The sequence below is a fragment of the Mobula birostris genome, chromosome 8 (genome assembly GCF_030028105.1).
Source record: "Mobula birostris isolate sMobBir1 chromosome 8, sMobBir1.hap1, whole genome shotgun sequence".
Taxonomy (NCBI): Eukaryota; Metazoa; Chordata; class Chondrichthyes; order Myliobatiformes; family Myliobatidae; genus Mobula; species Mobula birostris.
The window spans coordinates 32,478,599-32,493,850 of NC_092377.1; the positions used below are offsets into that span (position 1 = coordinate 32,478,599).

At 39.1% G+C, this 15,252-nt stretch overlaps 1 protein-coding gene across 2 annotated transcripts in view; it reads right to left on the reverse strand.

Annotated features, from left to right (window-relative positions):
- lrpprc (leucine-rich pentatricopeptide repeat containing) overlaps window positions 1–15,252 on the reverse strand; it is a 142,990-nt gene that overhangs the window by 93,670 nt on the left and 34,068 nt on the right. For both annotated transcript variants that reach the window (XM_072264971.1, XM_072264972.1), the window contains 2 exons: window positions 14,167–14,272; window positions 13,191–13,298 (listed from right to left, as the gene is read on the reverse strand). In XM_072264971.1, coding sequence (XP_072121072.1) covers window positions 13,191–13,298; window positions 14,167–14,272 — 214 coding nt within the window. The remainder of the gene's footprint in view (window positions 1–13,190; window positions 13,299–14,166; window positions 14,273–15,252) is intronic.

The following is a 15,252-nucleotide window of genomic DNA, read 5'->3' on the forward strand; positions in this document are numbered from 1 at the left end:
CCTTTTAAGTTGATCAATATCACGTAATGAATTGGAATTTATGGTCTTGAGAAGATCAATCCTAAAAATGTAAGCCGCTATGTTCAAATCACTGCAGATATCGTGATTCTGGATTTTGTCTTTGACTCACAATATCACATTCACAGATGAAAACAACCGCATCCACTTTCGTCTTATCCACTCCACCACACATAACTTCAGGGATAGACATCTAAAGAGGGAAAATACCTTTACCAAGCTGAATATAAATTTGGATTTTGAGTGGTGATGGGCACAAGGTTAAAATTTAAGATGAGATAAGATAAAACTATTTATCCTGAAGGTAATTATTGATGCAAGGTTGCTCAGTCAGAAATATATACTTTAAAATAGAAAATGTTTAAGTATTGAGGTACGAAAAAAATGTGCCTTAAAAAGTAATTGTGCAAAATACAGACGTGCAATAAAACCTTATATACTTAAGGAAGAGGAGTTGTAGTCTTGGAGCCACAGGGAGAAAGGATCTCCTGTGGCGTTCGGTGGTGCACCTCGGTGGAATCAGTCTGTTACTAAAGGTGCTCCTCTGTTTGTCCAGTATAACATGGAGGGGGTGAGGAGGATTGTCCATAATGCTATGTAACTTCTACAGTATCCTCCTCTCAGACTCAACTACCAGGGAGTCCAGGTCCATCCCCAAAACAGAACCAGCCTTCCTGATGAGCTTGTCGAAGTTCTTGGCATCAGTTGCTCTCACCTTGCTGCCCCAGCAGACTACAGCGTAGAATAGAATGCTGGCCACCACTGAGTCGTGGAACATCAGCAGCTTAGTACTACAGACATTGAATAACTGGAGCCTTCTCAATAGTATAGTCAGCTCTGTCCCTTCTTGTACAGAGCCCCTGTATTTTTAGTCCCACCTAGGTATTTGTAGTCCCAGACGACCTCCACGTCCGTTTCCTTGATGGAAAGGGGAATGCAGCGTGTTCTCACCTTCCTGAAGTCTATCAACTCCTTTATCATAGTGATGTTGAGCTGCAGGTGATTCAGCCCACACCACTCAGCAAAGTTGTGCACTACTCTTCTGTACTCATCCTCTTGCCGAATCATCTGAAAACTTCTGCAGGTGGCAGGATTCCAGAGTTGTATCTGAAGCCAGAGGTGCAGACAATAAACAGAAAGGGGGACGGGACAGTCCCCTGAGGTGTCCCTATGCTGCTAACCGCACTATCTACACAGCTCTGCTCTGCCATCACACATACTGTGGCCGTCTAGACAGGTAGTCTGTAATCCAGGACACCAGTAGAGCATCCTCCCACATCTCCATGAGCTTACTCTCTAGTAAAGCAGGTTGTGTGGTGTTGAAGGTACTGGAAAAATCAAAAAACATGATTCTCAAAGTGCTGCCTGGATCATCCAGATGGGCATAAGCCCATTGAAGCAGGAAGACCTTGACTCCAATATGTGGTTGGTAAGCAAACTGCAGGGTCCAATGATGGATTTACAATGGTCCAGAGGTGTGTCAGGACCAGTCTTTCTTATTTCATAGTATGTGAGGTCAGTGCCACAGGTCTGTAGTCACTAGGTATGGTGGGACACATCTTCTTGGGTTTTGGAACTAGGCAGAATGTTTTCCACAGCACAGGGAATCTCTCCAGGCTCAGACTGAAGATGTATTGAAAGGCTGCACCCAGCTGTGCAGCACACACATTGAGTACACGCGGGCTGATGCCATCCGGGCCGATGTCATCCGGGTCCACAGCCTTGCCTGCGTGAAGTCTGCTGAGCTCACTCCTTACTTGCTCAGCAGTTACAGTTCATGTGTCTGTGGTCACTGGCTCTGTGGTGTCCTTAGAGAGAGATGGAGGGTGAGGGGTGAGAGGGGAGGAGCCGGGGGGGGGGGGGGCAGGGTCGATGGGTTGTAAACAGAAACCTCTTCATCAAACTTGTTGAAAAACCCATTTAACTCATTGGCCCTATCCCAGTCCCCTTCAATCACCAGGTCCCTGGTCTTTCTGTACACTGTGATCGTTTTCATACCACTCCACACATTCTTTGTGTTGTACTGCTATAGTTTCCTCTCCAGCTTCCTCCTGTAGCAATCCTTGCCCTGGGCTATCTTCACCCTCAGTTCCCTCTAAACCAGCTTCATCTTCTCCTTATCTCCATCTCTGAGTGCCCTCTTCTCCCTTTTCAGTATGGTTTTGATGTCTTTAGTGACGCAAGGTTTATTGTTTGGGAAGCAGCGTACAGTCCTAGTTGGAACAGCATTATCCACACAGAAGTTCAGAAGGTGACGTACCTTGTAATGCAGTCTGTCAGTCCCTCAATGTCCTCTCTATATGGACAACGGGGCACTTCCCAGTCAATCATTGGCCTCCTGTGACCACTTCCTAGCAAACTTATTGATCACTGGACCAGAGGGCTGAAGATATACCAGGTTATCTGATCAGCTGGGGGGAGGGGCGTGGTGAGAGGGCTATATGTGTCCTTAATATTTGCATAAAGCAGACCCAGTGTCTTATTTTCCCTGGTTTAACAATCCACAAACTGTACGAAAGTTGGCAAAGTCGCATCTGAGTTGACATGGTTGAAATCCCCGATCTAGTTACGAAGACATTCAGCTGTAGCGACTGAGCAAATGACATCACATGCCAGCAACACATTAGCTCAGGGAGGGACATAGATCCCAAGAACAATGGTATGGGAAAACCCTCTGGGCAAATAATACGGCTAAAAGTTCAGCGTCTGGGCTGCATACACGCTGCTTCACCATAGTGTGTCCAGGGTTGCACCATCTGTTGTTCACAAAAGCTGCAAGACATCCTTTTTTCTTGCCACTTTTGGTGCAGCTCCTGTCTGCCCATATACACTGAAAGCAATCTATGTTCACATTAGAGTCTGGAATATCCCTGTGTAGCCATGTCTCAGTGTACCACATAATACAGGTCTCATGGAACACCCTCTCGTTCTTCACTAGCAATGTTAGCTCATCCACCTTTGGACAATTGGATTTCAACAGGTTAAGAGAACATGAACATCTCTGTCCAAATTAAACCAGCCTAAGAAATCACTTGATAAATGCATTTGTTCCCTAACAACTATCTTTTATACTATATTGAATTACATGATGGAAGCACAAGTTCTTGCTACTGCCTTAGCTATGTATCCAGCCCACCACCCTCATTCTCCAAACCTCAGAAATTCCACCTCTAATTTTCCCATTACAAGCTGCAATAACAAAGAAAAAAATCTCAATGAAAAAAAACACATACAACAGTTAAAGAAACTTTGAATTTCTCATGCTGCTTTCAATTTAACTCAAAAGATTTCAATAACAGAACTTTTGCAGCTCACTCAGAGCATTGCAATAATGTGCTCCTTCCTCTTAAATCACATCAAAATCAAATGCAAAAATTCTGTTATTAAGAAAGCACTTGTCAGCTGATGCAACATCTTCAAAGCAAGGCAGCATATGCTGTTCACAGCTCATCAGCTACCTCTGTCAGTTGTTTGTAAATTTAAAATTTGCTTAAAGCTCTTCTAGCCTGGAGTGACACCTTTAGAAAGTAAAGTAGCCTTCAATATTTTATGCGGTGCACTACAGCGCTGATAATCAAAAGTGATTTCCCTTTGAGCACAAATGTATATGTGGGACTGAGTCACTCCAAATTAAAGTCACACTACTTTTCCTTTTTTTGCCCTGGAACAACTTAATATCCATTTTTACACGTACACATTTCGATATATTTTTGACTGGGGGGGGGGGGTTGAAGGGATGACAGATATGAGCATGGAGAAAGAAGAAAATAAACGCTAATCTACATATTTTTTCGGAAACGCATCTATTCCATTAAGGTTATTAATCAAACTGACCTAAAATGCAAAAGTCTCTAATCAGGTAACTAGTAATCAAGTGTGTAGAGATAAGATTGTATTATGTGGGATAATGAATGTTACATAAAAGTTTTTTTTGAAGTTGAAAAAAACTATTCCCACGTTTGTGGCTTGTTTTCTAACCTTGCACACCAATGCATGAAAATTCTTGAAAATGCTCTCTGCAATGCTGAGCAGCTTTTATTTTTTTTAAAGAAAAACAGTTTCAGCACCAGATAAGATAAAATTCAAGTCATTTTCTAAAGTTTCAATGAGAATGCACGCAAAAGTCTTCAAAATGATTTTTGTCATAATAATTTAAAAATTAATTTTTTATTAAGAAAGTAATCTAGTTCCTTTAGATTTCAAGACAAACCTAATTTTCTGAAGAATACTTAAAAAATATGGAGATCATTTTGATAACTAAACTTATTTTTCACTTAGATGCCATTCAGAATCTCCACAACCTCTAAATAATGATACAGCAATGCATTTGGAAATAACTTGAATGAAAAAAATCACTGATTAACAAAACAATAACGTCAATAACAATTTTCTGTAATAACCCTGAGAACAAAAGCTATAGGGCATCTGTAGGATAAGTCATAAATGACATTTATTGAATCTCCTTTCCAAAATCCAAAGTTGCTTCAAAATACATGCCTGCTCATAAAAGTTGTATTTAAACCATCTCAGTAGAAAATTTCACACAGGTCCATAAGGAACCCAAATTTCCACGGTGACAGAACAAGCAAACAAATTAGCATGACAAAAAGTCCAACAGCAACAGTACCTTGCACCCGAAAACCCTTCTTTTGAACCCAAGCATCAACTCTATCTTTTGGGATAAATCTATTAAACAACTTTGTGTATTGTGTTGTGTTAAACTTGACAAGCTATTATTAATAACTTCACAGCAATTTTCCAGAACAATTTCATCAACATTAATTTCCTCTAATTTCCAACAGTACCATATGTTACCTGTGTACAGTAATAATTTGCTATTCATGAAGTTTAGCCATGCATTTCAACATTGCTCATTGATATCAACTCAACTCCTGGAAACATCCAAACCTACTTGCTTCGTATAGAAATTAAATGCTTCTCTGTAAAGTTTACAATTCAGGCTCCTTACTACTGATAAGTCTCAAAAAAATACCATGTTAGCCTTCTATTGAGACACTATCTAGTATTTTTAAAATTCCTTCAAGGAATTTTTTGCTTCAGTTGGTTCCTCTGAGGCGGCTGTCAGGAGCTAATTGTATTCATGGATCTGGGGTCACAAAGATTGGGTAAGGTTAGAAAACTTCCTTCCTGAAGGATACAGTACACACAATTGACAATTTTATAGATAATAGGTCCCAATTTTATTCCAGATTTATTTCACTACTCATATTTAAATTTACCAGCTGGCAGAATGGGATGCGAATTCTGAACTCAGGTCAAAAGGCCAGGTCTGTGGATAGGGCACTATAGCGGTTAGCCGATAGCTCAGGACATCGGAATTCAATTTTAATGTTATCTATAAAGAAGTTTGTACATCTTGCCCATGGAGTGCATGGGTTTCCTCTTGATGCTCCGATTTCCACCCATAATCCAAAGACATAACAATTAGTCACTTAATTGGTCACTGTAAATTGGCCCACGAATAGTCTTGGGTTAATTGGTGGGTTGCTGGCAGTGTGCCCCAAATCAGGTGGAAAGAGAAAGGCCAGATGTGCCTATTCTTCACTGTATCTCCAAGACATACCAATAAGTAAATAAAATCCAATCAGATCATTTAACCCCTTAGTGACAGCAACCTTAATCAGTTATCCGATCCTCAAATTCAAAATATAACAGCTAATTCAGCATAGTAACTGAAATTTCAGCAATGCATAAACAGCGCACAAAGAAATTTAATTTAACAAACATGCATGGCAAGAAACACAACAGAGTTTCATCCTTTCACATTTGGGATTTTACATGCAGAGACTGGAAAACGATACAAAGAGGACAAAGGCTTATTAGTGACAATAATGGACACTGTTCAAGATACTGATTTATCATACAAATAAAAAAACTATCACATCTAGCTCAGTAAATATACAATCAGTGGCCATTTATTAGGTACAGAAGTGGAACCCAATGTGAACTTCTGCTTCTGTCAATCTAGCACATCCAGATTCGACGTGTTTTATGTCCAGAGATACTCTTCTGCACACTACTGTTGTAATGTGGTACTTGAGTTATAGTTGCCTTCTATCCACTTGAACCAATTTGGCCATTCTCCTCTGAGCTCTCTCGTTGACAAAGTAATTTTTGCCCACAGAACTGCCGCTTTCTGGATTTTTCATTTGTTCATCACACCATTCTCGGTGAACTCCAGAGCAGGGGTTCTCAACCTTTTTAATGCCATGGAGCCCTCTCATTAACTGAGGGGGTCTCTGGACCCCAGGTTGGGAACCCCTGCTCTCGAGACTGCTGTGCATGAAAATTCCAGGAGATCTTCAGTTTCTGAGATCATCAAACCACCCTGTCTGGTTCAACAATCGTTTCATGGTCAAAGTCTCTTAGATCGCATCCCTCCCCCCCCCGCAATTCTGACGTTTATAGAACATAGAATAGTACAGCACAGTACAGGCCCTTCAGCCCACAATGTTGTGCTGACCCTCAAACCCTGCCTGCCATATAAGCCCCCACCTTAAATTCCTCCATATACCTATCTAGTAGTCTCTTAAACTTCACTAGTGCATCTGCCTCCACCACTGACTCAGGCAGTGCATTCCACGCACCAACCACTCTCTGAGTAAAAAACCTTCCTCTAATATCCCCTTTGAACTTTCCACCCCTTACCTTAAAGCCATGTCCTCTTGTATTGAGCAGTGATGCCCTGGGGAAGAGGCACTGGCTATCCCCTCTATCTATTTCTCTTATTATCTTGTACACCTCTATCATGTCTCCCCTCATCCTCCTTCTCTCCAAAGAGTAAAGCCCTAGCTCCCTTAATCTCTGATCATAATGCATACTCTCTAAACCAGGCAGCATCCTGGTAAATCTCCTCTGCACCCTTTCCAATGCTTCCACATCCTTCCTATAGTGAGGCAACCAAAACTGGACACAGTACTCCAAGTGTGGCCTAACCAGAGTTTTATAGAGCTGCATCATTACATCGTGTCTCTTAAACTCTATCCCTCGACTTATGAAAGCTAACATCCCATAAGCTTTCTTAACTACCCTATCCACCTGTGAGGCAACTTTCAGGGATCTGTGCTATGTACCCCCAGATCCCTCTGCTCCTCCACACTACCAAGTATCCTGCCATTTACTTTGTACTCTGCCTTGGAGTTTGTCCTTCCAAAGTGTACCACCTCACACTTCTCCGGGTTGAACTCCATCTGCCACTTCTCAGCCCACTTCTGCATCCTATCAATGTCTCTCTGCAATCTTTGACAATCCTCTACACTACCTACACCACCATCAACCTTTGTGTCATCTGCAAACTTGCCAACCCACTCTTCTACCCCCACATCCAGGTCGTTAATAAAAATCACGAAAAGTAGAGGTCTCAGAACAGATCCTTGTGGGACACCACTAGTCACAATCCTCCAATCTGAATGTACTCCCTTGCACCATGACCCTCTGCCTTCTGCAGGCAAGCCAATTCTGAATCCACCTGGCCAAACTTCCCTGGATCCCATGCCTTCTGACTTTCTGAATAAGCCTACCGTGTGGAACCTTGTCAAATGCCTTACTAAAATCCATATATATCAGATCCACTGCACTACCCTCATCTATATGCCTGGTCACCTCCTCAAAGAACTCTATCAGGCTTGTTAGACATGATCTGCCCTTCACAAAGCCATGCTGACTGTCCCTGATCAGACCACGATTCTCTAAATGCCCATAGATCCTATCTCTAAGAACCTTTTCCAACAGCTTTCCCACCACAGACATAAGGCTCACTGGTCTATAATTATTCAGACTATCCCTACTACCTTTTTTGAACGTTGAATTTGAACCTTTTTTGGCCTGAAGAACTGAACCTCTTGACCGCGTTTACATATTCTCACGTATTGTTGCTGCCACGATTGGCTGATTAGATATTTACATTAATGAGCAAATGCCAAAGGTATAAAAAGTGACCACTGAGTGTATATTGGTGTTAAATGCCTCTATAAGTCCAGTGATACAGTAAAATAAATAGGTTACGAAATGAAATAGGACACAGAGACCATATTTTAGGATAATTTAGCAAATTAAAATAATTATTTTTTGGAAACATGCAATGCTTCAGGCTTGGAGTAAGATTGTTTTGTTCTTCCTTTTTAAAAATTCTCCCCAGTTTTATCATATTAACAACCTTCCAACAGATTAAACAAAGTTAAGTTTTTCACAAATCATGCATTCATGGATCTCCAAATTATCTGTAAATATATTAAAATTTCAGATGGATCCCACAAAACAACATTGATGTACTTTTAAAACAAGCCACCAATGTTCTGATCAACAATCCTATCACTAATTACTACACATTTCGTGTGTATTGAGCCAAAAGGCAAAATATTTTCTCCTGACATAAATATATAAAGACAAGCAGTTCATTAATTCAGACCACACTAGTTCTGAACCACATATTGTAAAGCCTAAATATGCCCACATCTAAACATAACTGATTAGGGCTACAATAAATCAATCTTAACTTGCTACCCCAACAATTAAGAAACCGGAGTATCACAATAATGAGACAGTCATTAGTGGCAGGTTGTGAAACAACTGGACTTGCCAAAGCAACAAGTCAGAGAAAGCTTCAATGTTTATGATTTAAATGCTTAATTTCAAAGTGCATTGCATTGCAAAATACAGATTCTTTGTGTCAGGATGAAGAAAACATTTAACATTCACGGCTTCTAGCCATTTTATTTGAGTGACACTTCTTTCCTTGGACAAATTTTTTACCCATTACAGACAACTCCATTCTTACCCCTTGTCACAAAAATCACAAAAAAACTTTTTAAAAAGAATTTTGGCTGAACATTTGATAAATAAAAAGTAACAAGAAGCAACATTTTTTGAGACTTAGTAATGTGTTTCCATTTAATATGTTGCATAATTTTGTTTTTTTTTAAGTATCTCTAATGTTTGAGGCAAAGTGCTGCCTCTCTTTATTATACTTTATAATTTTGACAAGTATAGGAACAGATGTGCCTTCAACTAACTGTAGTGAAAAGCAGTTATTGGAAAGAAATGACAGTTAAATTAAATAACAAAGAGCTAGAAGCAACAAGCTTTCATGTTTTCTTTGCCTGATGTATAAGGTCTTTGGTGAGACATGCCATACACTTCATAATATTTACCTTAAAGATTTAAAGACTCAGAATAGACCTGAAATTTGGGTGACAAAATAAAGTCAGAATTGACAAAACTTATGAGACAAAAAATTGAGAGATAAAGTGACATATTTTAAAAAATTCTATGTGCCGTCTGACACAGAGGAAGAAAATTTCTGTTTCACAAAAAAACATCATTTACAAGTAAATAAACACTTGTGCACATGAACTACGTTGAATTTTCAAGTAATCAATTACATTATTTGTATCTTCTTCTAATTCCCTTTTTGAAATATTGATCCTACTTCATATCCATAGATTCTATATCCATTACTATTTCTTGTATGCCTTTGGATATACTAACAATACTTCCAAAACTACTGATCTTTTCTTTTATCCTCATGTCACCATTGTTGTTGGCTGAATGAAAGGTGGACATGAATTAGCACATAGGAGGGAGATTGAAAATCTGGTTAAACACAGCAATAACAATCACCTCTCACTCAACATCACCAAAGCCAAAGAGCAGCTTATTGACTACAGAAGGGAGAAGCCAGAGGTCCATCAGCCAATCCTCATTAGTGGATCAGAAGTGGAAAGAACCACTAACTTTAAATTCCTTGATGTTACCATTTCAGAGGATCTGTCCAGGGACCAGCACACAAGTGCCATCACAAAGAAAGCATGGGAGCGTCTCTACTTTCTTAGAAGTTTGCACAGATTTGGCATAACATCTAAAACTTTGATAAACTTCTATTGATGCACAAAGGAGAGTATCTTGACTGGTTGCATCATACCCTGATTTGGAAACACCCTAAAAAGTCCACAAAAACTGATGGATACAACCCAATCCATCACAAGCAAAGCTCTCCACACATTGTGCACATCCATCTGGAGCACTGCCAGAAGAAAGCAGCATTCATCATCAAGGACCCCATCAGCCAGGCCATGCTCTCTTCTCGATGTTACCTTTGGGCAGGAGGTACTTGGCCTAAGGTCCTACACTACCAGGTTCAAGGACTCTACAACTCATGTTCTCAGTATATTTACATACTTTTTTAAAATTTTTTAATACTTGCACAAGTTGTCTTCACCTGCACATTGGTTATTTATCAGTCTTTGTTATTTATTTTTTTCATATATTCTATTTCTTTTAATTTCCTGTAAATGCCTGCAAGAAAATGAATCTCCAGGTAGTATGCTGTTATAAATATGTATTTTGATAAAAAAATTTACTTGGAACATCTCTCTAATTTTATCCCCAATAATACTCCCTTTTATAACACAAGAGATATTTCAGCAGGTTGTGACGACATTACTTGGCTCATTCTCACTTCTCCATCTAGAGTTACGTAATGAAGATTTCAAGTTTTGAAAAATATTCACTCTACAAATTTTCTCAACTATTCACCACATCAAAATCTTTGGCTATTTTCAACTTTGTTTTGTCAATTACTGTTTAACATCAAGAGACATCTCTCTGGTCTTATCCCCAATACCTCTTCCTTTATAACATGAGATGTTTCAGCACATTGTGATGTTACTTGGCTTATTCTCACTTCTCAGCTCTCCATCTATAGCTTTGGAATGAAGATTTCAATCTCTATTAATCTTTCAAACGGCAAGCGCCAAACCCGAATTTCTCTAAAAGAGGAACAAAGAAAATCTAAATTCCATTCCCATCTAAAATGTTTCCCAAAAAACACTCCAAATTGAGAATAACATTTAATCCAGTAAGTTCAAATCCAATGGAATCAGCTGCAGAAATATTAAATACATTAAATATGTATTAAATATTTATTCATTAGTAGCAGTTATTACCCTACAACCAATGGGTTAATGAGTGAAAATAGGAAGCTGTTTTGTGAAATCTTGTCTCAAGCAACAAGATTTTAAAAAAAGTATACAAAATTGTTCAGAAGAACCTGGCAATTTAACTGAAATCACCCTGTCACTTCATTCTAATAAGGCTTAATTTTTTCTTGATTTGTACTAATTTAAAGATGTTAAGCAAATTTTAAAAAAAAATTTACCATTACCATTGAGAAACAGGCTCTTTGGTCTACCAATTCCATGTTGACCATCAACAAATCCTATATGAATTCCATTTTTATTCTCCCCACCTCCTAGCCACCTGCAATTTCTATAAGATGTGAGAAAACTGAAAGAAAAATTTACTTTTTATTTTAATCAGAGATACAGCATGGAACAGGCCCTTCTGGTGCTTCCAGCCATGTCGCTCAGCAACATGATTTAACCCTAGCTTAATCGCAGGATAATTTATAACGACTGATTAACCCACTCATCAGTATGTCTTCAGACTGTGGGAGGAAACCAGAGCACCTGGAAGAAACCACGGAGAAACAGGAAGGAACTTTCAAACTTGTTTACACATGACATCGGAATTAAGCTCCAAACGCCAACATCCCGAGCCATAATGACGTCGCGCTAACCACTACGCTACCATGGCACTCTATGGCATAATCATAGTTCAGTGTCTTACAGTATGGAAACAGGCCCTTTGGCCCTACACGTCCAGGTCGAATGTGTTGCCTGGCAAGCCACTGCCATCTGCCTGCATTTGGCTCACAGCCCTTTGAGGCGCTCCCATCCATGTACTTATCTGGATGGCTATCAAATGTTGCTCGTGCACTTGCCTCCACTCTGATTTCTGGCAGCATATTCCAAACACCCACCACTCTTTGAATGAAGCTACCACCTTGATGTTCCTTTTAAATCGCTTGCATTTAGATTAGATTAGATTATAAGGACAAGCAGTCCTCTTTTATTGTCACTTAGTAATGCATGCATTAAGAAATGATACAACATTCCTCCGGTGTGATATCACAGAAACACAGGACAGACCAAGACTGAAAAGCAGACAAAAACCATATAATCATAACATATAGTGTTATGTTGTTTTTCCAGTCACAGAGAGAAAGTGCAAGCTCCACAAAGACAGCACTCAAAGTCAGGATTGCAAGGCAACAGCCCTACCACTTTTGTTTCTATACTACAGAAATGCAGAGAACCAGTGTGCCGAATGATGTGGCATGGCAAAATAAAGTGGATAAAAAGACATACAACAGAATTCTCTCCGATACTGTATATTGAGTTTGCAACCAAACTGTCAAAGACAATAAGGTGATCTGAAACAATGAAATGATTTCACATATTGTTAAAAGTTAGGACAAAATAGAAAAACTTCAAACTACTATTATCTTCAAAATTAAGAAACATCACCCTCCGTCCTGATTACAAAGATCCCCCAAAGGCTCAGAAAATAAACATAATCCGGAACTCAAGCACCCAGATAGCTTCTGAACAACATTATGCCTCTTTTAACCAGTATAGGTCTTTGATAATAAGCATCTGCATGAGGTTAAGCTCAGCCAACATTTCCACAACACTGCTGCACAACATTTCAGTAGGAGACTGCAATTTCTAAAAGATTCTACTTACATGCACAATGAAAATTATCAATACAAATTCCAGCATTGTTCTGCCAAATAACTATTTGCTTAATCAATATTAAACAAAGCAGCACAACATTAAATGTCTCATAGTCAGTGCAGAATATCACAATGACAACATCCATTGCTGCAAAGTTGCTGCATTATTTATACCATGCACTAATTGGGAAGAGCACTGTGTAATGGACTGAGATGCTTTTGCAAGCATGGTGCTCAAATCAATGGGTCTTCAAGGAAGCAAATATCCAAAATATGCTATTTTCAAAAGCAGTCAGTAAATTAATGTTTATATTTGATGTATAATAAATGCTCATATAAACATACACAGGGTAAATGAGCTTCAAAAGTTGCATTGGAATCGATTTAGAATTTTTAATTGGATTTTAATTGCTGCTACAAAACTATGTGTACCTTCCATTAACTTCAGTCTCATTTACTTCCAATCCTGTTAAAGCTTTACCTATCCTTCACTGGGCAATTACGCATTCAAGAATCAAACAGCAAAGACTGTCCAGGTAAATATTCAGCAAATTAGAAGGGTTTGAATAACACAAACCTTGAACGTTCTTTTCTTTCAGATGTTGTACCAGCAAAGGCCAGAAGTAATGGGGTCTAATAGGTAAACCTTCATTTTGCATGATCTTCATGAGCTCAACAGTCATTCCTGGAAATGTAAATGGAAATTATTTAATTATCATATCTGTTATCATAGACCAGAAAGATATCTGGTACAGTTAAGCTGCATGTACAACTCTGTGTCAATTATCACTTACGGAAGATTTTCTGTTTATTAATTCTAATTTTACTTTCAAGTTCAGTAATGTTAGTTTATGCTCTATGTATTGTTGTTCAATGCTGGTTACCTGTTCTTTGCTAATTCTGATTTAAACAATAATAGAGAAGGAATTTTTTTCATACAAGAGATAACTTAAATGATTTTTTAAATTCTCCCATCCCATGTGACAGGAGAAATGAATTATTATAACACGTATCCTGAAACTTGTTTGAATCTCCAAGTCCAAGTTTAAAATGGGCTCAGAAGACAAATAATCTAGGCAGATGATTATTCCATAGATCTGTCAAATGCAACATTGGGGTCCGCAGGGATAACAGAAGTAGCAACCTTGCAGGACCGACTCCGTTATTAAATGTTAAACTTTCACTGGAGAAGATGCAATGAAATTTTTGTCACCTGATTCAAACCTCTTTGGACATAAATGTGATGATGATTATTCCACTGCTGCATTAGAATTAGTTGTTATGATTATGGCCATGGGCAAGACATCAGCAACATCACCCTAAATAACTCCCTTACTTAGCCTAGCATAATAAAAGGTGTTTTGGAGTTGTTAATAAATTATGCACCACATGTTCCAGGTAAGCATATTATGAACTTCCATACCAAAGACAAACTAAACAAATAAAACACAATTTAATTCAGGGTTAGCATTTTAAACTATTCAACAAGATCTGAAAAGACCATGTAAGAATTTCCGTAATTATTACAAACTTGAGTCTCTGTATACTATTACCGGCTTTCTTAGCATCCAGAGCACAATAAAGAGCAAACTGAAAGGGAGTTGAATGCAGATTGGCCTCAGTTAGTCCCTTACAGAACTGTTGCATCTTGTCCAATGGCTGGAACATAAAGGTAAAAAATATAAATCAATACTTTTCCAAAGGAAATAATTCAATACAACAAACAGTTGCGACTTTGTTACTAAGAATGCATGTTCATTTTCTGACAATTTAACTTGCATTTGTACAGTCATAAAACACAGAACAGGCCCATCAGCCCAATTCATGCATACCAGCCAAGATGAATATCTCAGCCAGTCCCCTTGGCCTACGTTTGGCCCGTATTTATCTGGGCCTTTCCTATCCAGGTACTTCAGTAAATGTCTTTTAAGTACTGTAACTCCAGCTGCCTCTACAACATCCCCTCACTCATTCCATGTACCATCCAACTTCAGTATTAGCAAGTTACCCCTTGGGTTTCTTCTAAATCTTTCTCCTTTCACCATAAATCTATACTCTCTAGATGTCCTTGGGTGTCTGGGTGTCCTTGCACATCAGTCACTGAAAGTAACCATACAGGTACAGCAGGCAGTGAAGAAAGCTAATGGCATGTTGGCCTTCATAACAAGGGAAGCTGAGTATAGGAGCAAAGAGGTCCTTCTGTAGTTGTACAAGGCCCTGGTGAGACCCCACCTGGAGTATTGTGTGCAGTTTTGGTCTCCAAATTTGAGGAAAGACATTCTTGCTGTGGAGGGAGTGCAGCACAGGTTCACTGGGTTAATTCCAGGGATGGCGGGAATGTCATATGTTGAAAGATTGGAGTGTCTGGGCTTGTATACACTGGAATTTAGAAGGATGAGAGGGGATCTGATTGAAATATATAAGATTATTAAGGGATTGGACACGCCAGAGGCAGGAAACATGTTCCCAATGTTGAGGGAGTCCAGAACCAGAGGCCACAGTTTAGGAATAAGGGGTTGACCACTTAGAACAGAGTTGAGGGAAAACTTTTTCACACAGAGGGTTGTGGATCTATGGAATGCTATGCCTAAGAAGACAGTGGAGGCCAATTCTCTGGATTCTTTCAAGAAAGAGTTAGA